Source organism: Polypterus senegalus, chromosome 1 (genome assembly GCF_016835505.1).
Source record: "Polypterus senegalus isolate Bchr_013 chromosome 1, ASM1683550v1, whole genome shotgun sequence".
NCBI classification, from domain to species: domain Eukaryota; kingdom Metazoa; phylum Chordata; class Cladistia; order Polypteriformes; family Polypteridae; genus Polypterus; species Polypterus senegalus.
Genome location: NC_053154.1, coordinates 66,582,532 through 66,609,096, shown reverse-complemented (window position 1 = coordinate 66,609,096; position 26,565 = coordinate 66,582,532). Strand labels below are relative to the sequence as shown.

General features: G+C 38.0%; 1 protein-coding gene across 2 annotated transcripts in view; it reads right to left on the bottom strand.

Moving 5' to 3' along the window:
• LOC120526858 (alpha-parvin) overlaps positions 1-26,565 on the bottom strand; it is a 218,531-nt gene that overhangs the window by 45,993 nt on the left and 145,973 nt on the right. For both annotated transcript variants that reach the window (XM_039749979.1, XM_039749985.1), the window contains exons 7-9: positions 23,292-23,350; positions 3,459-3,478; positions 1,384-1,445 (exon numbers count right to left, since the gene is read on the bottom strand). In XM_039749979.1, the coding sequence (XP_039605913.1) occupies positions 1,384-1,445; positions 3,459-3,478; positions 23,292-23,350 (141 nt within the window). The remainder of the gene's footprint in view (positions 1-1,383; positions 1,446-3,458; positions 3,479-23,291; positions 23,351-26,565) is intronic.

The window sequence follows — 26,565 nt, the reverse complement described above, 5'->3', positions numbered from 1 at the left end:
CTTATAATGGGCAGATCCAAACCGCCGTGGTGTCCCAAAGTAAGCGGAGGAAGCAGTTTGGGGAAGCCAGTTCCTCCGATATGGGAGGACGTGCCGCTGGGTGCGCAGGTCCCACAAAGGGCCGTCCTCTGTGGATGCAAAGAAGGAACCCGCAGCTTGGGAGGTGGACACGAAGCCTGATCCCACTAGTAGTTCCGTGGCGGGGACTGCAGACTGCTTGAGCGGGGAAGCCAAAGGAGGGAGCATTGGGGTGCCGATCAGAGCGGAGAGCGTTGGCCCAGCCGAGAAGACGAGCCGAGGGGCTGTGTCAGGGGAACGTCCCCGCCCCTTGTTTTTCTGTTTTGGCTGGGTGCGGTTGGCAATCAGCCGCCTATTTAAGGAGCAGCCGCCCTGCAATCAAGGCTGGAGTCGGGTGAGGAGGAAGACGAGGTCGGTGCAGAGGAGGTGAGGAGAGGCCCAAGTGTGATTTTTGTGTGGGAAGAAGAAAGTGGCTATTGAGAGCCTTTGGGGAGACTGTGGAGTTTGGTGGTGGTGCACATAAGACTCTGTATATAATAGGAATGTAAATAAACGTGGGTTGATGGCTGAAATGGTGTCCGCCTGTGTGTGTCTGGGCCATTCTATTTCACAATGTCTTCAAAATTAACCCATTCAACAATAAAAACCTGCTCAAACTGTTTATGCTAATCTGAATGGTATAGGTAGAATTATTTTTGGATGGACATTTACAAGCCTATAAAGGACATTTTTTTTATCATATTACAGCTTCAAGACACTGTTTCAGGATATGGTTCAGAATTAATTGCTTCACAATTATTAATTAACAGTGATCTAGAATCCCAAAGCATACTGGGGCATTAATTCATTTGGGGGGAAGATTTTTTTTAATTAATGTGGTATATCTCATCCATTTCCTGCACATACTCACAAATGATGATCAAGGGTCTGTGAACTACATTTCTCCTTCAGCTGCAGCTATCCTTATTGTCTATGAATTTTATGTCACCTTTACATATCTGCCACAGACAAAATATGACCTAAGGAATTTCAGTAACATTTTAATGACCTAGTGGGTTTATTTGTGAGTAAAACAAGAAAGAAATATATTAAAATAATTCCAATCTACTTCAAGTGAGACTGTAGTAATATACAATTTAAATTTCTATTATATTGTTTGTGTTTACTGCAAAACAACACTCCATTATGGGAATGAGGGCCTTTTAAGAATTATAGCTGCTGTACATATTAAGTAGGTACTTGATTTCTTAAGTTTTTGTAACTAACCAGAGTCACTTTTGGCAACACCTCCTCTGGGAGTAATCCTAACTAGCGACTGATGAATGAATAACTCATTCTTTAAGAAAGCGTAGAAAATTACCAAACCTTTTTCACGACATTAAGCTTGTCCGGTGCATGATCAAACAAGGTGTCAAATGCATCTCTTTCTGCAAAATAAAAAAACAAGTTTTAAAACAGACATATAAATTAGCAATATCAATTTAATAATCTTTAGATGGGTCAAAGAAGAAAAAACATTTTCAATTCATATAAATAGAATGAACAAGGTGATGGATGCCTTCTTTCACAACTATCTCATTACAATTCATAATTTATACTTCATATCAAGAGTGTGGATGCACAAACATAATTATCACTAAAGAATTTCTAATTTGAATTCTCTTGTTGACTCAAATATATGCTTATTTGCAAGTGTAATACAGACAATTTATTATAAGCCTTACTAAGTCTGTTATATACAGTTTTGCCTTGGAAAAAAGACAATTTTAATCAATGGGATGACTATATTTTGGATGAATGCTGGACTAGTTGAGTAAATCACATGATTATAAAATTGGCTAAATAACAAAAATTGCTGTTTTTCTGCAACTGAAAAGTGGGATTATGTTAACATATTCAAACCTCCACCCACACACATACATATAATGTTCTATAATTTGCCTAATTTTGATAACGGTTTTGGGGGGGCTATAGTAGAGCCCTGCAACCCCACAAGACACAAGTCAAGTGAACACCCTCAACAGGGGGCCAGCCCATCAAAAGTCTTTAAGATCTGAAGGAAACCAGAGTACCCAGAACTGCTCATTACTATGTTACCATACATAAATTGCACTGCACAATTTGCATAACTTACACCAGACTCTTTAACTACTGCTGGGTGACATACGGGCAAGGCTCCAATGTGTCCTCAAGGTGCAGTCAGTAAGATTCAGCACCTTATTCTGCCTCAGTGTGCAACCCTTCTTGCTTTCTTTCATGCCCAGCTAACTTAGGTCTTGGAATCGATTCTTATACATGAAGTAGAAATCTGAAATATTAGTTTTCCTTACAAGCATTGCTCTAACCGGACACAGGCTATTCGCCACATTAACACATTAATGTGTTAAACCTAATAGTAACTCTGTTTTAAGTATGTAAATGCAAGACTTATGGAACTAGCTCATCTTGCTTCTTAAAGTGTCCACTTATCTAATTTGTGAGATAATTTTTTTTGGCTGTCACACACATACTTACAGTTGACTTCAAATATTTAAAATGCTGTTGAATAATACTATTCACCATAATGTTATTTTTTCTATTGGTTGTACATACAGTATTCTTCATGTTTAAGAAATGTAATGCATTACATTCAGAACAAAAAAGATAAAGAGAAACAGTGTATAAGTGAGATTTCAAGTTAAAAAGTTTCTGTGCTTCTTTTACCAATTGTCAGACAACAGACTGTTTATGATTATTTTCACTTGGTTAACAATAACATACAAGCAATGGTTTATATTCATAAATATAAGAAAAAAAAGTTAAACTGAGTGACCAACCATGCATCAAGAAAAAAATTATTCAGCTTATATCACTGGAATATCAGTCAATAACTCTCTATTATTAACAGCTATTGCTAAATTTCTGTTCAAAATAAGACTATGTCAAACCTCACATACAGTGGCTTTTATCAAGTGAGAGACTGCAAGAGAATTTCCAACTATCATATTTGACTTGTTTAAATTAAGTACCCTACAGTAATCAGGCTTTAGATCTCAGGTGCATGTTCCTTTTTTTAATACTAAACAGAGAACCACTGGGCACCTATCACCAAAAAGATTTGTTCTGGTTATGACTTTCATTTTCTATTTCAATATAATAAGGAACTGTTCAAGAGAAGCACTGACTTTACTGTATCAAGGGATTTAAGCTTTCTTTCTTCTCATTTATGGTACTCCTCTTAGAATATTGTCCATTTTTTTCTAGCCACTTTAATGCATAATTTTACCAAATCCAATGTAGTTAAAATTGTTAAAAGGTGAACTACTTAATATACCAGTCAGAATATCAATTTAAAAATTATCTTACAAATATTCCATATTCAAAATAAAAAAATATAATTCATAATTTCTAAAATTCAAAAAAATATTTTATTAATATAACTGATATGCAACGGTTCTCACCATGTCGTCCAGAAAAGGCCCTATAAAAAGAAGAAATAAGGTCTATTATAGCAATTTATAGCATGTTTAAATTGACTAATGCTCATAAAAATAATAAGCATCTATATTAGAATCAGAGTATAGAAATGAGTTTTTCTATGGTGGGTTTCTGCCATATACTGCATCTGTAATAATTAATTTTTTTGTCATTCAAACAGGAATACTTTGCTTACTAAAGAAATGACACTGATCGATGAACCTGGCCAATAAACCATCAGGGTAGCATATAATCTGTATAAAGTATATCTAGATAAAAAGGAAAAATCTACAATTCAAAAATCAGAAAAATCTGGAACAGTATGGAAAATGCTACTTTAAAAAAATGCAATGATTCTTAAATGTTCTTTGATGTATATTTCATTGCAGAAGCCAATACATTTTATGTTTTGTCTGGTCAACTTCATTTAATTTGTTAATATACAACCCCAAATCAGAAAAAGTTGGGACAGTGTGGAAAATGTGAATAAAAAAATAAAGCAGTAATTTACAAATTTCCCTTAACTTTTATTTAATTGCAGACAGTATGAACACAAGATAATTCATGTTTTTTTTGGTCAACATCATTTGATTTGTAAATAAACATCCATTCTTGCCATTCAGGCTTGCAACACATTCCAAAAAAAGTTGGGAGGGGGGCAATTCAGGGGTAGTAATGAGGTATAATAACTAAAAAATGATGTGATTTGAAACTGGTGATGTTAACAGGTGATTGCAATCATGATTCGGTACAAAAGCAGCATCGAGGAAAGGCCTACTCCTTTAGGAGCAAAGATGGGTAGAGGATCGCCAGTTTGCCACCAAGTGCGGGCAAAAATCTTTGAAATGATGAAGAAAAACGTTTCTCAAAGACAGATAGGAAGAGATTTGGGCATTTCTCCCTCTACAGTGCATAACATAGTGAAAAGAATCAGGGAATCTGGAGAAATTACCGTGCGCAAAGGCCAAGGGCGCAAACCTAAACTGAATGGCCGTGATCTCCGAGCCCTCAGACAGCACTGCATTAAAAACCGTCATTCATCAATAAATGATATACTGTAACTGCGTGGGCTCAGGACTACTTCAGGAACTCACTCTCAAGCGCTACAGTACGTAGTTACATTAGGAAATGCCAGCTAAAACTGTACTGTGCCAAAAGGAAGCCATACATAAATAGTGTCCAGAAGCGACGTCGACTTCTCTGGGCTCGGAGGCATCTGGGATGGTCCATTGTGCAGTGGAAATGTGTATTGTGGTCAGACGAATCGGTATTTCACATCTTTTTTGGAAGAAATGGACGCCATGTGCTGCGGACCAAAGAGGAAAAGGACCATCCAGACTGTTACCAGATACAAGTCCAAAAGCCAGGGTCTGTCATGGTATGTGTTGTGTCAGTGCCTTCGGCAAAGGTAACTTGCACTTCTGCGATGGCACCATCAATGCTAAGAAGTATATCTCAGTTTTGGAGGAACAAATGCTGCCTTCAAGACGACATCTTTTCCAGGGACACCCATGCTTATTTCAGCAAGACAATGCCAAACCACATACTGCGCGCATAACAAAGGCATGGCAGGGTGCGGATGCTTGACTGGCCTGCCTGCAGCCCTGATTTGTCTCCTATAGAGAATGTTTGCCGCATTTTGAAACGAAAAATGCGTCAACGAAGACCCCGTACTGTTGCGCACCCAAAACGTTGTTTGCAGGAAGAATGGGACAAACTAACACCTGCAACACTTAGTCACTTGATTTCTTCAATGCCTAAACGTCTTTTAAGTGTTGTTAAAAGACAGGGGAACTGTACAAAGTGGTAAATGCTGTACTGTCCCAACTTTTTTTAAAATGTGTTGCAAGTCTGAATGGCAAGAATGGATATTTATTTACAAATCAAATGATGTTGACAAAAAAAAACATGAATTATTTTGTGTTCATACTGTCTGCAATGAAATAAAATTTGAGGAGAATTTATAACTTTCTTTTTTCTTTTTTTATTCACATTTTCCACACTGTCCCAACTTTTTCTGATTTGGGGTTATACATCTATTCCTGCATTTCTGGCCTGCAATACTTTCCAAACGTTTTTGATGGTGAAGCATTTACCACTTAGTAAATGTTGCCATTCCTTCTCACAACATTTAAAAGACATTTTGGCACAAAGGATTCAAAGCAATAAAGTGTTTCAGGTGTTATTTTGTCCCATTCTTCCGGCAAACACTTCTTAAGATGTGCAGAAGTACAGGGTTGTTGTTGTCACATTTTTTGTTTCAAAATTCTCCACACATTCTTTTTTGGGGACAGGTCAAGACTGCAGACAAGCCAGTCCAGTACCTGTAACGTCTTCTTCTGTTGCCATGCCTTTGTAGTGTGGGCAGAATGTGGTTTTGCATTGTATTGTTGAAAAATTCACGGATGTTCCTGGAAAAGACATCAGCTTGAAATCTCCATATGTTGCTCTAAAATCCTAATGTACTTTTCTGTATTAATGATGCCATCACAGAATGCAAATTTCCTTTGTCAAGGACACTGACACAACCATATACCGTGACAGACCCTGACTTTTGGACTTGTTGCTGATAACAGTCTGGATGGTCTTTTTTGTCTTTGGTCTGCAGCACATGGTATCCATTTCTTCCAAAAAGATCTGGAATACTGATTCGTCTGACCACAATACATTTCAAAATCCTCTGCCCATCTTTGCTCCTCAAAGACTCAGCCATTTGTGGAGACTGATTTTGTACCAAATCATAATTTCACTTTGGTCCCAACTTTTTCTTGGAATGTGTTCCAGGTCTGAAATGCAGGAATGGATGTATAAGTTCACCATACAAAGCATATCTTGGGATCATATTGTCTGCAATGAAATAAAAGTCAGTAAATTTAAGAAAAACTATTTTGTGTTTTGCATTTTCCATACTATCCCATCCTTGTCTGATTTGGAATTTTCTGTACAATGTCAACTCTAAAAGCCAGATTATTCAGTAGTTTAGAGTTCACAGAGCAGTCTTTTTTCATTTCATTTGATGAGGGTGAAACAATGAGTTCAATTACAAATTCAGTTGTTTATGTGCAGCCAATCTTGGTGTTTGGACTGCTCTTGCTCATGCAAGTACTTAAAAAGTCCATTCAACTCCACTCATTCCAATTCAAGGCAGATATCTTCAGGGGTCTTTGTGAATAAACATTTCTGTTTGTACTGCCACAGATAGTGAAGGTAGTGGTTATTTTTATAAAGGACCAACAGAAGAGACATGTGCAAACAGTCAAGCAAATATTTGTAACCAGGAAATCAAATGAATACTGTCTGCAAATAAGAAAACAAAATCTTAAGTTTTGTTCCATAAAAGACGTTGTGCTAGGAACACTAAGTAAGCACACGCTAAACTCTCATTCTTTTTTTTTTTCTCCACAAACTAAGATCATAAGGAAGCACTCTGTACGACCTTTATACTGCCTTACACTGATGTCACTTCAAGGTCATTTTTATAGCTTGGTGGTAGCATTCTCATCAAAATGGCTGCGTACATGAAAACAAAGACGAATTTGAAAGGAATAAAAAAATCTTTGAACTAATTAAAACAAACTTAAAACAAGAAAACTGTAAAGAAAAATAAAATTGTAATGTTTCCAAACCAAACAAAAACCTGAAACAAAAATTCCCCAACAGAACAGAAAAAAATAAAACTTAAACATATCACAACACAGAATGTGTTTTACTTCAGTTAAATAAGTGTTAGGCTACTTGTTAATTTGAAAAGTAAGACTGCAAAACGCATATTACTTTTAACATGCTACCCTACTGCACTGAAGATTGTGTTGCTGACTTTAGAACTTTACATTCAGCATTTCAGCATAAATTTAGTGATTTCTGAAATATTGAGAAAGACTATTTCCAGGAGAAGAAAAATTGCGATGGCCCAATTTCCCTCTGAAAATTTATTTTGTGAATGCTTCTACCCTTCGCTATTAAAAACATGTGTGAAGTAAATACAGTACCTTGAGATACGTGTGCCCCAATGTATGAGTTTTTTGAGATACGAGCCGTCATTTGGTCGATTTTTTGCCTTGAGTTACGAGCCAAAATTCGAAATACGAGCCATCAAAGAGCTTGTTGCCGCACATTCAGAGGAACTGACGATGGAGGAGTTGATGGAACTACAGACGCAGCAACATACGGAGGTTCTGCAGGAGATCGGTATCGCGGAGGAGGTTATCTCATCAAGTGAGATAAAGGAAGTGTTTGCAATTTGGGAAAAAGTTTCGAACTTTAAAGAAAATAAACACCCTGAAAAATTGCAAGTGATTGTGTAGCGGCTCTATTTAATGACACTTGCCTAACGCTTGACTTTATTGAAAAGATAACCCTGAAAAAAATTGCAACAGATAGTTCAGCTGTGCTATTTAATGACACTTGCCTAACGCTTGAATTTATTTAAAAGAAACATCCTGAAAAAGTTACAACTGATTACGCAGCAGCTGTATTTAATGACACTTGCCTAACGCATTTTAGAAACATTCTGAAAGAGAGGATGAAACAGACCTCATTCGACAGGTTTTTATCGAAAACCCCTGCAGATGAAAGTGAGGAAGGTGTGACGAAAAGGGCAAAAATCAGTGAATAACATTCAGTTATTCAGTTCAGCCTTTCTCCACCACCTCCGTCAGCATCTTCAACTCGTCTGACCTCCAAGGTAAATGCTGTACATTATACAGTACTTAATAAAACCAGTTTATTGCAGTACATTCTATTGTATTGTGTTTTTATACAATATTCATTATTTATAAGTCAAATTTTCTTATTTAAAAACATGTAACAAAAAAATTGCAGTGTTTTTTGGGGTCCAGAACGGATTAATGGCATTTCAATTCATTCAATGGGGAAAATTGATTTGAGATAAGAGCATTTTGACTTAAGAGCTCGGTCACGGAACGAATTAAACTCGTATCTCAAGGTATCACTGTACATGCATACAATTAAAGAGTACAATGGGCATGTGCAGACAACAAAATCCTTAACAGCAGAATGATTAAAGGATTACGTGGCCACAAAATGTGGTTATTCACAAAGAAATCTACCTCTGTTAACCAGGTTTCTCTAAGGGTAAGGGTTTACGTAGCATCTTAGAAAATGGGTTTCTTTGAATATCCCATTATTGAGGCAAACTGCTACTTCCACAATTTAATACCCTGCACCTTCCCCACCATAGTAAGAGACTGGCAAATGAAAAACAACAGAGTGAGTTGATTGGGAGGAATCATTTGAAGTCAATGTGTCATTTCCAAATGTTCATCTACCCCTTTATACTACTTATACAGCAGTTTGAGGATTTTTAGTTATAACCTGAAATTTGTACACAAAGTGTACCAGATAGCACTACTACTGCAGATGACACATAATAATCAGGTTCAAGAAAGTACATGTAAGAATGTTAATGCATTGATTTGATACTCTGAAAAGCCCATTCTATATACGATGTAGGTGTTATGGAAATTTAGTGTTTGCTCGGTGGCTAGGTAAGGTGAAGGGGCTGGAACCGAAAAGAAACATTTATTGGGTATAAGAACCAAAACTAATAATTGCATTTTTATATTGTAATGGCTAACAAATGATTTTTATTCATTGGTTATATCAGGTTCAACTTTAAAAAACTGTGAGTAAAAAAAATATTTATAAATTATTTTGCTTAAGTGATCTTTATAATGAAACCCTACTGATTTATGAATTATTCTCCAGGAAAATTAATTTCTGTAGTTAAGGTCATAATGGTAAACCTTTGAAAATGCCCATGTTTGTGTACAATATGGTAAACAATCTTGTATCAATAAATTTCAATCATGAGTTAAAACACTGTGGACTCCATGGGGAACTCCAGCTCCCCAAACACCCAACACAAGCAATCATGGGTACAAGTTAAAAGCCCAAAGAGTCTTTACTGTGGGAAACTCCTTAAAACAGGTGTTTTCCACTACCACAGCCACAAGTAGAATAAAGCACAATATAGCACAATACAACAACTCTTTGTCTCTCTTTCACTGTCTCCTCCACTCCTTCATGCAACTGGTGTCCACTTCCAGGCAGCATCTTTTATCTAATCCCTATGAGTGCTACTGGTGACAAAGCAGCTCTGAAGCACTTCCAGGTGAGGTCGGAACCCTATGAAGTAAGGACTACCAAATACTGCTGTTCGCCCTGGCGGTCCCTACAGGATCCAACAAGGCTATCACCAAGGATTACAATAGCGGGCATGCTTTGAAGACACCCATGTGTGGATCCGAGTCTGGACTCACTGCCCTCTAGCAATTCTGGGGAGATAATGTTTGTTTTAGCTGATAAACATATGCATGTGGTGTTGGAATTGTCACAAAAATTTAAATTATTACACATTTACAAAATGCCTAAAATATTTCAAGTATTGTTTCAATTTAAACACTAGGAAGAACAGTGAATGATATAAAGCATGATGCCAACACAATTGAAAAACAACTGATGGTATGATATTCTGTATTAATGTTCTCCTATTATGTTTTGTTAATGTATTGCAACATGCAGGAAGCTTGTGATGCACTGTACGGGAGCAGAAAGGGTGTAATGAATGCTGTGAGTGATGGGACTGGGTGAAGGGCTTCTGTTCTGTAAGGGTCGGACATGGCCCGTAGGAGATAAGTAGCAGGAGAAGTTAGGAGAAAAAGAAAGGTGCAGTGTAAGGAAGTTTTGAGTAGGGAGTCAGGAGACAATAAGCAGAAGTGTTAGCAATATTGAGAAAAAAAGAATGCAAATGGCAGGAGATAAACTGAATTGTAGTTAAAGCTTTCTTTTGTTTTGGAGGTGTGCTCCGTAACCCAGATAACAGTGTGTAAGACAGGACACCATTTGTTACAGAACAAAGACTCCAAGTAAAACAGAAAACTCCAGTACCTGTGAGTTGTATTTGCTTATTATGCTGGTCTTAACAATATTACACAAGTTAATTAATTTTGTTAAAGCTATACTATATTTTGTTAATATAGTTTTGCTTTAGGGGTGGGGATCGATCTGTTCTTAAATTAATTTTTCTTTTGGTAAAAACTTGATTGCTTTGTATGGATTGTAATAAAATGAATAAAAAAAAATATATATAGTTTTGCTTTGTAAATAAATACAACTATTCGCCAAACTAATCTACTGTGTATCAATGTTAAAGTAGCTGTTCCTTATCCTTCTTTTCTCTCATCCGTCACGGCCTTGGCCCTGACAGATAATTAGTGTTTTACTGTGCTTTATTAACATTTTACATGTGATACAGTAATACAGTGTTATTCATTGCTACAATTTGTATGTTGCATATCTGCTCATTCATAGATGAACAAAACTATGAGTACACATAGAGACTTTTTAAAAACAAAGAATCAATTAGTGCTGTCAAAGTTAAAGTGTTAATGCATTGGATTAATTTTAAAAGGCATAATGCATTATTTTTCCTTAATTATGTTAATTCCACACCATTTGCTATCCAAACCAAATGTTTTTAAATGGTTGAGGGACTGTGGCCCCAGTGAAGTTGACCCAAAAAAAAAAAAATCAGATCAAGTTTTAAAGATTGTCTTTAAATTGCTTAAATTGCCCAGGATTTAAATAAACATAAAAGGTAATTAAAAATGTTCTTGAGTTGTTACATTAAAGTAATTGTATATGAATATAGTTCTACAAGATAGCAGCACGTGGTACACAGCTCTTCGGTTTTGTAGGGGATTTAAAGGTTATAGTGTGACTTAAATGGCCATTAGTTACAAAAGCAACTGTACTTGAGTATTGATGTGGGTTAAGTCCACCACTCAGTTTTAGGCCAGGTTTATACTTGATGCGACAAAACACATGCTCCAGTGGATGCTACTGCTATACAAGCGTTTTACTGTTAATACTTGCGCACATACTTTACGTAAATCTGCAAGAATCCCCCAGGTGGCAGTGCGAGATATTATCACAGTGATAACAGGTTTGGCTTCACTGTGTTGTGAATTGCCTGGAACACCCATTAAACTCTGATGACACCTTACCACAATATCCCTGAAAAAAATGTTTAATGATTAAATCCATTAATTCAGGGATGTGCCCATTCCAGCTAGCATTGGGCACGAGGCAGAAACAATCTCTGTATGGGGCATCAGCTCATCGCAAAGTGAATACAAGCACTCACATACACTAGTGTCACTTTAGTGTCACCAAATCTGCATGTTTGGAAGGAAACCTTGCAGGAAAACATGTAAACTCCAGGCAGGGAATACATTACATGCAACGTGACTCATCATGAAAGTGATATCAAGTGTAAAGCTAAGGATTCTAAATGTGCAGAGAGCACAGGTTCAGTGTGGTGATCTATTGCTGTTTGCCGCTACTGTCAGATCAGGAGGAAGCCCCAGAAGCTCATAATGATTAACAACTGGGATGATGTTTATGATGGTCTGCTTTAATGATAAACTATGAGGTTAAAATGGACATAAACATGGACTTAAACCTGAAATGTCCACTTTAATCACAAAATATACCTTTTCACCATGTCCTTAATTTTTTTTCTCTGTAGCTCACATACATCACTGTACATTGACATGACATGTGAGACATTTAAAATGTATTGTGTCATTACGATCGGAAATGTGAGATGCTTGAATATAAAATCACCAAGAATGCATGTGTATGTCGACATTTTGCTTCATCACATCGAGCCGTTCATCAAACATCGATGCACACATATCAATCCTCTATGATTCTGTAAGTACATGTAGATAGTAAACATTCTGACTTTTATCACACTGTGCCCCCTGGCTTTTTGCTGGTACTGCAACTCGCGCACGTGTTGCGTTAATTTCTGAGGACATGCTCAGAGGACGCGTCAAATGAATGTCGGGAAAGCATGCACGTACGTGTTCTGAGCATGAAGTATAAACAAGCCCTTACAATTCACCTGCTCCAAGACTCCACTATTCTCTTTCCCATCCTCATTTCCTCTTCCCTGTCCATTACCAAATCGAAGTCTTCTACCACACAACTAGATCAATCAATTTTTGTGAAAAGAGCATTTCAACACACAACCTCATGAATAGGCTGTATATTGTGTCTTTCTCTCGCTCTCTCTCTCTCTTAGGTTTGGACCTCCAGCGCTACAAGATTTTTTTGTTTTGGTGAAGTTCTTTTTGGTACCATCATTTATAGAAATGTTTTAGAAATTTGCTGAATAATATATACAAGTGTTTAAAAATACATTTTAACATAATGAATAATAATCCACAGCAGAAAGCTATTTGTTCAGACAGATTTGCCAATGTTTAATAACCTTCATCCTTCCTTTAAAAAAAAATACAAGAATAGTCTGAAGTTAGAAGCAGAACTATGCTTAAAGTTATCAAAACTAGAACCCACCATTGACAATGATCCACCTCAATAAAAGTGTCTCTGTATGTTTCTGTGTATCTGTATATCTATCCAGGGCTATGTCTCTGTTGTATGACATTTGTTATGGGATGCATAAAAGCAGTATTTTTATTTATGATGCAACATCTTTTAGAATGAAAAATCCAATGTATTACTACAAATGTATGTGATGCATCATGTGATGGAACTAATAATGCAATAAATTGAATTAATACATGTACAGTATTACAATATACATTCCAAAAGATAGTGCACTTCAAACATAAATTCTTAATTTACTGAGATCTACGTTTATTAACTACTAGCAAAATACCCGCGCTTCGCAGCAGAGAAGTAGTGTGTTAAAGAAGTTATGAAAAAGAAAAGGAAACATTTTAAAAATAACATAACATGATTGTCAATGTAATTGTTTTGTGACTGATATGAGTGTTGCTGTCATCAAGGATTTGATTATCATTATTTCTTTCAATCAGGTTTGTATTTGGAGGATGTGTTGTGTTCAAGTTATATTCCATGTTTGTTTGTCAACAGTTGTAAAGATAACAGGTTTCATTCATCGAAGTGTTCACTACCCAAATCGGTACTCATGAATCTATGATGTTTAACAGGCATTCCCGGTATTAAGTTGTGGATTTGCCTGTGAATATTTAGCGGCAGCGTGTATGAACTTAATTTAAACTTAAGCTTTACACCTTGCTTTCCTATTGATATGTCTAGAAAGGCTTGTTCAGATTCAGAGGATTGTTCCTTTCTTACTGCATCAATAAACAGCTCGTCTTCCTCTTTATCTGAGACATCACACACTGCATGCACGGGTTTACCTTTCCCAGTCCTGCAAACTTTAGCGAAGTGGTTCAATTTACCACATTTTTTTACACTGTCTTCCTTTAGCTGGACATTGACTTTTTCCACCGTGTGCTTCATTTCCGCAGTACCTGCACTTATGAATATGCTTGTATGTGTCACACGCTTCATATTCTTTTGCTGCCTTCTCAATTGTATAATGCGTTTTTTGCTCAGCGCTCTTTGGAGCTCTTGCTTTTTGTGTGCATACTGCTTTCACAGTCAGTTCACGTGAGCCGCTCGGAATACATGCATCGAAGGTTCTCAGCTGTGGTTGTGCTACCTCGTGCGATCTTGCGATGTCCACGGCTTTATTTAATGTTAGCTCAGACCCGGCACTTAAAAGTTTCTCTCGCACTTTCGCTGAGTTTGTACCAAACACTATTCTATCCCTGACCATCTCATCTTCGTTTGCATAAGCACAGTCCTTTACCAGCAATTTTAACTCCGTTACAAAGTGATCAAAAGTCTCGTTTATACCCTGCGTCCTCTCAGTAAACTTGTATCTCGCGAATATCGTATTCGTCTTAGGTATGACAAACTCCAGCGGCAGCGTGTCTATGAACTTAATTTAACCTTAAGGTTTACACTGTGCTTTGTTTCCGTAGTAGCTGCACTTATGAATATGCTTGTATGCGTCACTCGCTTCATATTCTTTTGCTGCCTTTTCAAATGTGTAATGCATTTTTTGTTCAGCGCTCTTTTGAGCTCTGTTTGTTCTCTGCGTACTGCGTTCACAGGCAGTTCACGTGAGCTGCTCGGAGTACATGCATCGAAGGTTCTCAGCTGTGCTTGTGCTATCTCGTGCGATCTTGCGATGTCCACGGCTTTATTTAATGATAACTAAGACCGGGCACTTAAAAGTTTCTCTTGCACTTTCGCTGAGTTTGTGCCAAACACTAGTCTATCCCTGACCATCTCATCTTCGTTTGCATTAAGCACAGTCCTTCACCCACGAATATTTAGTGGCAGTGTGTCTATTACATTGCTGCTGACAGACGGCCTTACATGGGCAGCCACTCAATTACGTGGGAGGTGTGACGATGAGGGACGCAACTCCGCCTCACACGGCGACCGAGCTGCAGGCTATGGCCGTATAATTGTACATAAGTAGGTTCCAGTTATGACCGTTACTTTTGTAAGTAAGCTGTAAGGAATGAGCCTGCCAAATTTCAGCCTTCTACCTACACGGGAAGTTGGAGAATTAGTGACTTTGGAAAGTTCAATATGGTGGCCGACAGTGGCATCATACCACTGAAATAAGTACATACATCGGTTTTGGTTAGCGCAGGGAAGCCGCCTACCAAATTTCGTGAAGATGGGGCTATAAATGAGAAAGTTCAACATGGCGGACATTGTCGACCGTTACGTGTAGAATTTCGAAATGAAACCTGCTTAACTTTTGTAAGTAAGCTGTAAGGAATAAGCATGCCAAATTTCAGCCTTCTGCCTACACGGGAAGTTGGAGAATTAGTGATGAGTGAGTCAGTGAGGGCTTTGCCTTTTATTAGTATAGATAAAGGGTGAAATATTCCCTTGTATTGTATGGGATAATTATTCTTCTTTTCCTTACCACCAAAACCAGTTGTATAACTGTTTTTCCAAAGAAGTGTGTACAGTGATCCCTCGCTATATCAAGCGCTTCGACTTTTGCGGCTTCACTCCATCGCGGATTTTAAATGTAAGCATATCTAAATATATATCACGGATTTTTCGCTGGTTCGCTGATTTCTGCGGACAATGGGTCTTTTAATTTATGGTACATGCTTCCTCAGTTTGTTTGCCCAGTTGATTTCATACAAGGGACGCTATTGGCGGATGGCTTAGAAGCTACCCAATCACAGCATGTATTACATATTAAATAAAACTCCTCAATGATATACTTTGTACGATATGCTTCCTGCGCGGTGCTTGATTGTTTGCTTTTTTCTGTCTCTCTCACTCTCTCTGCCTGACGGAGGGGTTGTGAGCAGAGGGGCTGTTTGCCTATAGGATACGGACGCTCCTCTACAAAATGCCGCTTTATCGCGGTGCTTCGGCATACTTAAAAGCACAAAAGCATGTATTGATTTTTTGATTGTTTGCTTTACTCTCGCGCTCTCTCTCTTGCTCTCTTTCTCTGACATTCTCTGCTCCTGACACGCATTCTTTGAAGAGGAATATATGTTTGCATTCTTTTAATTGTGAGCAAGAACTGTCATCTCTGTCTTGTCATGGAGCACAGTTTAAACTTTTGACTAAAGGGTGTTATTTCATGTCTAGAGGGCTCTAATAAAGTTAACAGTGTGGGAGAGTTTATAAGGGCTTAAAATATATAAAAATAACCATACAAACATATGGTTTCTACTTTGCAGATTTTCATCTATCGCGGGGGGTTCTGGAACGCAACCCCCGCGATCGAGGAGGGATTACTGTATTAAATTTGTTTGGTCCCCCTTCGTATGTGGAACATATGCCAATAGGTAAACCTTCAAACTTGCTGTTTTAAAGTTGTGGTCCCTGTTGTGATGTAGAAGATGGGCGTAAAACTACAATTATCTCTAGGATTTTTTTTTTTTTAACAGTTACTTTCATTGCTTGAAACATTACTGGTTTGTGCAATATTTGCTTTATGCGTAAAACAGAGTCACAAGTATACCAAATTGCTAGTGATATTCAACCAGTGTGTACTGGCAACTGCAATGTGGCATGAAAACCTCAATCCAAAATATAAACATATACCCACTAAAAAAAAATTAGATGAAATGAATATAATGTGTGCATAAAATAATGCTGGGATAAAAAAATAAATACTAAAAAAGAATTGTTCGAAGGCATCACAAGAAATAATTAGCTTTTATAGCAGTAAATACAAAATAAAACAAGATTATCAGCCTGGTTTTGGTTCCTGGTATTAGTGGGGAAGGAGCAACAGAATGATAAGAACTAAGGAGATCAGGCAAAGTCACAGGCATAAAGGCTTTTGAAACTTTAATAGTTGTTACAGCTTATACAATCGGTGAACAGCATTTGGTAAGAAGGGGAGATCCTCTGCGTGGCTATTGCCACAACTTTCATCTTGCATGAAGGGACAGGAGTGCACAGTTACCGACAGTATCTATGCCATCTTTGGATACCTCATTTAGCTATATCTAGTTATGCCAAGTGGTCTGCTGTGGGCAGAAACAATCCATCATTCCTAGTTTTAACACAAAGCTTTCTTGACAGGCTTTGTGACTACCTTTTATAATATTTTCAGCTGTTAAAAAAGTAAAACTATGTTGGAAACATCACCTCAATCGCACAAACAGTCTATGAGTTCATAAGGGAGGCAGGCTGCCCACATTCTATATTCCTGGGTATGTACTGTATGTATGGTTAAGCAATTAATTTGTTGCAAGGGGAAATGGCCTTTTACAAAAGTTCAATAAATAAACAAATATCAACTTCCCTCAAATACACCCCAGAATTGCTAAAAAGAAAGAAAATATTCAGATTTGGTCAAAGATAAATGGAGCAGTCACAGTGAGGTATTATAAAGATGTATTGACGTAGGTATTAAGGAACCCCAGAAGCATTTCTGTACATTCGTTTGCTAAATAATTTGTTAGCTGAAAGTGTTAGAGTGTCAGACAGAGGATGTGAAGCACTGTTTATAATGGCACTCAATGTTACTTTCATTCTATTCTTTGCTACTCCATCCAGGGGGTCAAATTATGTCTAATAACTGGGCCTGCCTTTTTTCAGTGGGCCTCTCTTCAGTTGATGTTACCAGCCCAGCATGCCAATGCGCAGACAACTGTACTGTCCATCACAGACTTGAAAAACAAGATTCATGTTTAAAAAGCACCTAAAATTCTCCTAAAAAAAGCCTATCCTTTCTTATACAGTTCCTCTGTGTTACAAGACAAGTTCCAGCAAGTCACTGAAAAAGACCCCCTCAACCCCAAAATACCTGTAGCAGTTCAACTATTCCTCATGTACTCTTGGAACAGTGACTAAGCATAGAGACTCCTTGGTGCAGTGAATACATTACATCACTGCAGTATCATCTTATAATTCCTGTATGTGACATGATCTGGTGTTATATTTATAGTCAGAGGTGTGCAGGTGAAGAGAGACTTCCTTCTGGTTCTCTAGTGTTGCTTATATTTATATAAGAGACACTGTCCTCAAATCTCATAAAACTGCAGTCTTCCTGGCAGATATTCCACTGTCGAGGACACTGTTGGCTCTGGCACCTTTTATGTCCCTGAGCTTACCCCTTAACAGGGATAGCTGAATGGTGGTGAAGGCATTGGAGAAATCAAAAAAATAATCCTCACAGCGCTGTCAAGATTTGTCCAGATGCAAATAAGCCTTTTGGAGCACAAAGATAATTCCATATTCTACTTCTCTGTCGGATTAGCAAACTGCAATGGGTCAAAGTGGTCCAGTACCTTGAAAGTCTTCATGATGTAGAATGTAAATGCCACTGTTCTATAATCATTAGGTGAAGAGGAACCTTCCCTTATTTGGAACTGGAATGATGCAAGATGCTTTCCACAACAGCTGCACTTTCTGGAAGCTAAGTGACAGACTGAACAGGTAACAGGGAATAACAAAATGTTGGTCAGCACAGGCCTTAAGATCTTGAGGACTGACTCCATCTGGTCCTGCAACTTTCTCCTCACTTTGGCATCAGTTATGGTCAGCCAATACAGATTGTCACAGGTGAACACACCATACCAGCTGAAGTGGTAGGAGCTGTTGATGCAGTAAGGATGGTGTGAGGGGATTATTCATTGAAAGAAGATGGTGACAGACAGACAGACAGACAGACAGACAGACAGACAGACAGACAGACAGACAGATAGACAGATAGATAGATAGATAGATAGATAGATAGACTTTATTAATCCCAAGGGGAAATTCACATAATCCAGCAGCAGTATACTGATACAAAAAAGAAAAAACAATATTAAAAAAAGAGTAATAAAAAATGCATGTAAAAACAGACAATAACTTTGAATAATGTTAGCATTTACTCCCCCAGGTGGAATTGAAGAGTCACATAGTGTGGGGCAGGAACGATCTCCTCAGTCTGTCAGTGGAGCAAGACAGTGACAAAAGTCTGTCACTGAAGCTACTCCTCTGCCTGGAGATGACACTGTTAAGTGGATGCAGTGGATTCTTCATGATTGACAGGAGTTTGCTTAATGCCCTTCGCTCTGCTACAGATGTTAAAGTGTCCAGCTTTATTCCTACAATAGAGCCTGCCTTCTCAACAAGTTTGTCCAGGCGTGAGACGTCCTTCGTCTTTATGCTGCCTCCCCAGCACACCACCGCGTAAAAGAGGGCACTCGCGACAACCGTCTGGTAGAACATCTGCAGCATCTTATTGCAGATGTTGAAGGACGCCAACCTTCTAAGAAAGTATAGTCGGCTCTGACCTTTCTTACACAGAGCATCAGTATTGGCAGTCCAGTCCAATTTGTCATCCAGCTGCACTCCCAGGTATTTATAGGTCTGTACCCTCTGCACACAGTCTCCTCTGATGATCACGGGGTCCATTAGGGGCCTGGGCCTCCTAAAATCCACCACCAGTTCCTTGGTCTTGCTGTGTTCAGGTGTAACTGGTTTGAGTCACACCATTTAACAAAGTCTTTGATTAGCTTCTTGTACTCCTCCTCCTGCCTACTCCTGATGCAGCCCACAATAGCAGCGTCATCAGCGAACGTTTGCACGTGGCAGGACTCCGAATCGTATTGGAAGTCTGATGTATATAGGCTGAACAGGACCGGAGAAAGTACAGTCCCCTGCGGTGCTCCTGTGTTGCTGACCACAATGTCAGACCTGCAGTTCCCAAGAGGCACATACTGAGGTCTGTCTGTAAGATAGTCCACGATCCATGCCACCAGGTGTGAGTCTACTCCCATCTCAATCAGCTTGTCCCTAAGGAGCAGAGGTTGGATGGTATTGAAGGCGCTAGAGAAGTCCAAAAATTCTTACAGCACCACTGCCTCTGTCCAGGTGGAAGAGGGATCGGTGTAGCATATAGATGATGGCATCCTCCGCTCCCATCTTCTCCTGGTATGCGAACTGCAGAGGGTCGAGGGCATGGCGGACCTGTGGCCTCAGGTGGTGTAGCAGCAGCCGCTCCTTGGTCTTCATCACATGTGACTTCAGAGCAACAGGCCGGAAGTCATTCAGCTCACTAGGACATGATACCTTTGGGACTGGGGAAGTCATGATGGAAGGAGGGAAATTCAGTTTAAAAATCAGTTCAGTGCATTAGCTTTGTCCACAGTCTTCTTTAGTTAGTGACCTCTTGATCGCTGGAGTCCAGTAATTGACCCTAGTTCATTCCAAACATATTTCATGTTATTCTGTGAGAGTTGTTTTCTATTATAGCTTTGTAAGCTTCTTTTCCTTCACTCAGCCTTTTCTTAACTATTCTTTGTATGCTCTTTAGAGATTCTTTGCCACCAGATTTGAATGTTCTCTTCTCATTCAGGAGTCTTTTTAGCTCCTTAGTAATCAAGGGCTTGTTGTTTGGAAAACTGTATACTGTTTGGATGGTACAATAGTGTCAACACAGAAGTTAATATGTTCTCTAATATGGTGACTAAGTCCCTCTATATCATCCCCATGTGACTTAATTTCCCAGTCAATCTTTTAGAAGCAGTCAGTCTCCAGGTGCAGGCTCTACTTCCTCGCCATTCTTGTGTTAGCAGGTTGTCATCTAATGACAGGCTTGCAGGAGGGAGTAAAATGGATTAAATTGTGGTCAAAGTTGGTTCAGAGTATTGTTTGGTCAAGTGAGAGATGACACATACTGTCAGAAGTTTGTCATAGTGCTTTCCAAGATTGCATGGTTAAACTCACCACATATTATAATTGCAGGGTCAGAATGATTCATCATTAGAGTGTTATTAATAGAATGAATAATTTCTGAACATTAATAAGGATGACGTAATTTATCGCCCTGGGCAAGTAACATGCTCGAATACAACAGTCAGAATTTCAATACCTGGATTAAAATCTGGTTTTAAGTGTAATATGTTCTCTTTTACACCATCCCTCATTTACATAGATTACTGGAATCCCTCCTGCCTTTCTATCACACCACACTGTGTCTCTCTCTGCTCAAAATTATACATTCAGTTCAGCATTAATACAGTGTCAGGTATATCAGGTTTCAGCCAGCTCTCTGTATTACACAAAATTCCAAAGTATCTATGGCATGCCATGACTTGTTAGAAGAGTGAACAGGTAATCCATTTTATTTGAGGGAGATCAATCATTGCCAAATAAAATAATGTATATGCCAGACTAGTTCTGAATCCGTTTTGTCTTGCTTTTTTTATTTTGCTGCAGTTCTTTGCCCAAGACATCTTCAGACAAATAACTCCTGTGGTAGGGAGAAATAAAGCTGCTTCAGTGCTTGAGATCTTGGTACTTGCAGCTGATTACAGGTATATTTAATAAAAGGCACTTTTAGTTTCTCAGTGTCTCATATGTTTCAATGTATTTTAAACGTAAGGTAGCCTTCAGATCCTCTTCACTTTCACTGTGACTCCCGAGTTTGCAGCTTGTCAGAAAGGCAGTTAAGAAGAGCAAGCACTTGGGTTTGCAGCAGATCACTGGTAAATTTAAATCGACTTATATGATTTTCTAGTGGCTACTATCAGTGACATGGTAGAAGCCAGATCAAATCTAATCCTAAAATTAATTAGAACTAGATTAATTTAAATTAAGTTTCAAAACACAAAAAAAAAAACAACAAAGAGAACACCAAACTCCTATAAAAGGCTGCTGCCTGCACAGCACACAGAACTACAATATGAGTGACAAACATTCCTATGTATTTTCTCAGTATTTATCCTGGAAGACTACTCAACAAAACTAGAATGGATGTAATTATGTTTAATTACTAACATTTTAAGATATTTTTTTCAATTGGAACAAAGACAAATTAACTGAATTGCTCAAAGATTCAAAATGACACATAGGTGAGACAGAACTATCTGGTAAAATTATACTTCACAGTCCAGCTCCTTATCCTTTACACCCCACTGAAGACTCTGCAAACACTATAGAAAAATGTTTACTGTCTCCCAGTGGTTGAGACCATCATATCTAGTGGCGTCAATTGAAATTTTATTCGTTTTTACAATCTTCCTTTACATTAGCAGAGCAATTTCTTCTAGTTGAGCGCTCACAGAAGATAAAACAAAAGCAGCGTCACTCAGCGTCAAAATGAAATTTCTTTGTCACCTTACACCCCTCTACAGGTTTGGCCAGCCACACTGTGGCCTGGGTAGTCCACACTGCATGTCAAGTTTTTATGAAAAAACTGTGATCCTAAAATAGTTTGTTTCCTCCACTATTTCAATAATGACAGCTGTTTCCAAAATAATAAGGGGGGGGGTGTCTTAATAATGTGATAGAATATCAAAAACCCCTTGGTGGGGTGGTGTGAGGAGTTGTATTTAACCCAGGCAAAATGAAACTCAAGAGCCAGGCCGGATCGCAACCACATTTCATTTGGACAGCAGCCACTCAAAATTAGGCAAGTAATATCATAGCTTTGGCTGCATTTGAAATTGCAAATGTGCCAAGGAACATAACTACCACAATGTGCTGATAGTGTGTAATATTGGTAAAATGCAATATATTATCAATCCATTGATGCTTCATCTATTTCCGTGTCCACAATTGCTGGAGAACTAGGCACAACCAACCCTTGATAACCAAATTGACCTAAGCTGTTTAGTTTTTGGATGTGGTTGGAAAAGCTGAATATCTTAACAATAATTCATACAGACACAGTGTAAATAAGCCATCTAAACACAGAGAGTAACTGGGCTGACAATGCAGGTTCCCTGGAGCTATGTGTCAGGAGCATCCTGCAATTAACTGCAACTTTTAAAAGGATATTTTCTGAACCATTTAATCTATATGTGTTAACTGGATAAGATGTAGTAATTTGTAATATGCAGTTCCAATAAACACACTTGGTACAAATAATAAATAAAATAGAATATAAAAAGTGCAGAAGGGTAGGAGTCTCACACAGTCTAGGGATGTGCAATCTGTACAACCAAATAACCCAATGAAAAATATAGTTCATAACACTTACTAGCAGAAGCACAATGTCAAATGAAAACTGCCCTGAATATTAAAATTGAATTCTAAGTTCATATTTCTTAAGATACATTAGATGCACACAAAAAACAAAAAAAGTTACTTTTGTTGATTAGTCTTCTGACTTGCAATTCTTGCAAGAGAAATGCACAAATCTAAACAGTTAAAACATACAGTACTGAGCTTTTTTGCTACTCTCTGAAGAATGAAGGACATAAAATGATAGTTTTTCTTGAGCAGAAACATTTGTGTTAGCCTGATTTAAAGAATATTTTATGTCTTGTTTTCGTTTTCCATTAAATTAAAACTTGTTTAACCTCCTATGAAATGAACAGTAAATACAGTATATTTTAAGGCAGACTTTCAGGAACTTGAGAAAGACTATGCAAACCATCATAAGTGATTGAGTTTCATTTAAGCAGCTGCAATTAATTAAGAAAAAGCTGACTGGAATACAGCTGACATACTCTGTGTTACCAGTGATTTCCTCCTGGATCTGTCGAGACTGAAGAATTCCCTCGCGTTTCTATGGGGGGAAAAAAGAAAATGCATTATATCATAAAATGAACTTAAAATCCGGTATATATCTAATGTCTTAATACTGTCATTTTTTGTTTTTTTTTACTGGATACCTGGAAATATCTTCTCGTTTTAGATTTCAGCTTATCTTTTTCTTTACTTTGTATGGTTTACTGATTCATTGTCATATGCTCTGTTAATATATACTACACATGATAATGTATATAAAAAAGATCATGACAATACATACTGTATAAAAAAGATTGGTTTCTTTTAGAACACTGTTCTAAATTTTGTCTCAGCAAGCCAGACTTTTTTGACAGCTTTATCTTTGCCCAGGTTTCTCTGTACATACAGTAGGATGAAAATAGCCTTAATAAAGTCATTGAAGTAGATCTTTAATGCACATAGACCAAAACAACAAATAAGGTGGGTGCAGAGGTAAAGAATTTACGGATAATCATTGACTCTGACCTAAACTTTAAATCACATATTAACCAGATTACAGTACTAGGACTGCATTTTTCTCTTAAGGAATACAGCAAAAGTTAGACCTCAAAACTTTGGAAGATGCTGGAAAATTTGTTCACACTTTTGTTTTTAGTTGACTAGTTTACTGCAATGCACTCCTAACAGGACTACCTAAGAAATATATCGGTTGCAATTAATGCAAAATGCAGCTGCCAGAATCATAACTAGAAAAAAATGAGCAAATCTCTCTAGTTTTAGCACCATTACATTAGCTACCTGTGTCATTCAGAATTGACTTTAAAATATTACTAATGGTTTATAAAGCCTTAAATATTCTTGCTCCACGGTTTATAAAGCCTTAAATATTCTTGCTCCATCCTATATTTTCGAATGCCTGTCCCCCTACACTCCAACTCATAACCTTAGATCTTCAAATTAAGGTATGTTTGTAGTTCTAAGAGCTAAACAAAAGAACTGATGATGCGACCAATTGCTGTTATGCACCTAAAATCTGGAGTAATTAACAAAAAGAAATTCACCAGGCTAATACTGTGGAACATTTAAAAAAAATTCTTAAAACCCATTATTTAAATTTGGCTTTTTCATAGCCGAATTTTAGTTACTTTACTAATCTATACTATTCTCTGCTGCCTTTTCTGGTTCTTCTGTGGTGGCAATCTGCTCCACCACCAATTGATCAAGGCACCATGCAACCACCTGTGATGATGGAATAAAGTTGGATGGTCTCAGCTGTCCACAAGACCAACTTAACCAAATCCTATTATGTGAAACCTGAAAACAAAGAGGATTGATTTAGGAACAGTTATGTTAGGTAGAATATGCAGCGGGGGCTGGGCTGTCTTTTGGCCTTGGAATCCCTACAGATTTTGTTTTTTTCTACAGCCTAAATTGAGTTTTTTGTTTTTCTGTTCTCCTGTCCATCTGACCTTAACTTTTTCTTTTGTTACTTATTTTTAATATTATTGTCTATTCTTAATTGTGTTTTTTCTTGTATATTTATCTTTGACATCTTGTTAAACACTTTCAGCTGCATTGTCTGTATGAAAATGTGCTATACAGTGGAACCTCGGTTCACGAACGTCCCGGTTCACGCATACAACTTCGGTTCACGACCAAAAGATCGCCAAACTTTTGCCTCGGTTCACAACCACACACTCGGTATACGAACAAGCCAGGTTCCCTTGCCTGCCTGCAAGCTGAGCTGAAAGAGAGAGAGAGAGAGAGAGAGAGAGCGAGCGAGCGTGCCTGCTGGGAAGGGGAGGAGGAGATTGCTGCGTGTTTGCCTGCCTATCTGTAGGCTGTAGTGCAAGCGAAACCATCCCCCTCCCCCCACAGGCAGCCTGAGAGAGAAAGAGAGCGGCCATGCTTTTTCATTTAAGCAAAGCCGCTCCTTGTTCATTGTTTTCAATAAGACGTGCACTCTCTTTGTGCTCTACAGTATTTCGTGTGCTTTTGCAGTTAACTATGGCTTCTAAGCAAGTGGAGAGTGGTCAGAAGAAAGTTTTGAAGAAAATTGAAATCGAAGTAAAGAAAGAAATTACAAAAGGTGGAAAAAATGTTTACCAGTTTACTCATTTACCAATCGGAGAACCCTCGTGCTTTCAAGCAGCATAATGTAAACAAAGCCAGACTGCCAGTAATGTGGAGGGTCACAAGAACGTTCTTTTTGGAATGGCTGCATGAGGCTTTCACTCCCACCAGCTAAACAGCTAAAAACACCAGAAACCCAAGAAATCACAAGAGAGAAAACACCTGAAGGAAAACACTTCATGCCAGAACTCGTTTCATGCAAGGTTAGTTTTCTTGGTGGTTTTGTATTACGGATTTTCAAAAGTAATTTTTTAGTTCATAATGCGATTTGTTGCAATGTTATTTTTCTCTTTTTCAAATGTTCGCTTTTTTCCTTGTGCTTAAAACTCATTAAAAAATGTTTACATGGAGGACTTCATCGTGTGATTTGTTGCAATGTTACTTTTTTGGTTGCTTGCGAGTTGGTTTTTAAATGAAGTTTGGATTTGTGCGATGTTTTTTTCTGCTGTGCTTAACACTAGAATTACCAGAGCCTACGAAAAAACTCGTAATTCCGTCCCACCTTAAACTGCTTCTTAAATCCCTTCACACCTCTCCGCCAGCGCCCTTTGTCTTCTAAATGTGCTGATAAAGAGAAGCTAAAGCAGCCGGCTATTCCATCCCCACCAATTTAGAGCGTGCACGAACTTCTCTCAGCTCATGCCTTGATTGAGTATCTGGGAGTGAAGTGGAGTTTTAGAGTGAAATAATAGATCGTTGTTTGGAACACACGCATTTCATGTCTGTTCCGTTTCTACAGTAATCTGTGTCAACACATTGTTAAAACAGAAACTTTTTTATATTCTAGTAGTAGATGACAAAATGTAGGCATAAACTATATAATGTATGAAGCCTGAAGTCCAAATAGCAAAGAAACATTTTCACAAGAATAACACAATTGCACTTTTATTCAAACATATAACTGCAGAAAGAAAAAGCCGCCTTAACATGCGACATTGACACCAGTTTACTATAACTGACTCCGTGGTTCAATAGATACAGCCCCGCTTGGAATCAAGGGTCACGGGTTCGATCCTGCCCCTCCTTTTGAGAAGTAAACTGTTCTTAGTCTTACTGTTTTAGAATAAAAACATACATTTGATTTCAGTCTGTAACAGCCGGTGCAATTTATGATCTTTGTAAAGGTTAGCTTTTTTTTTA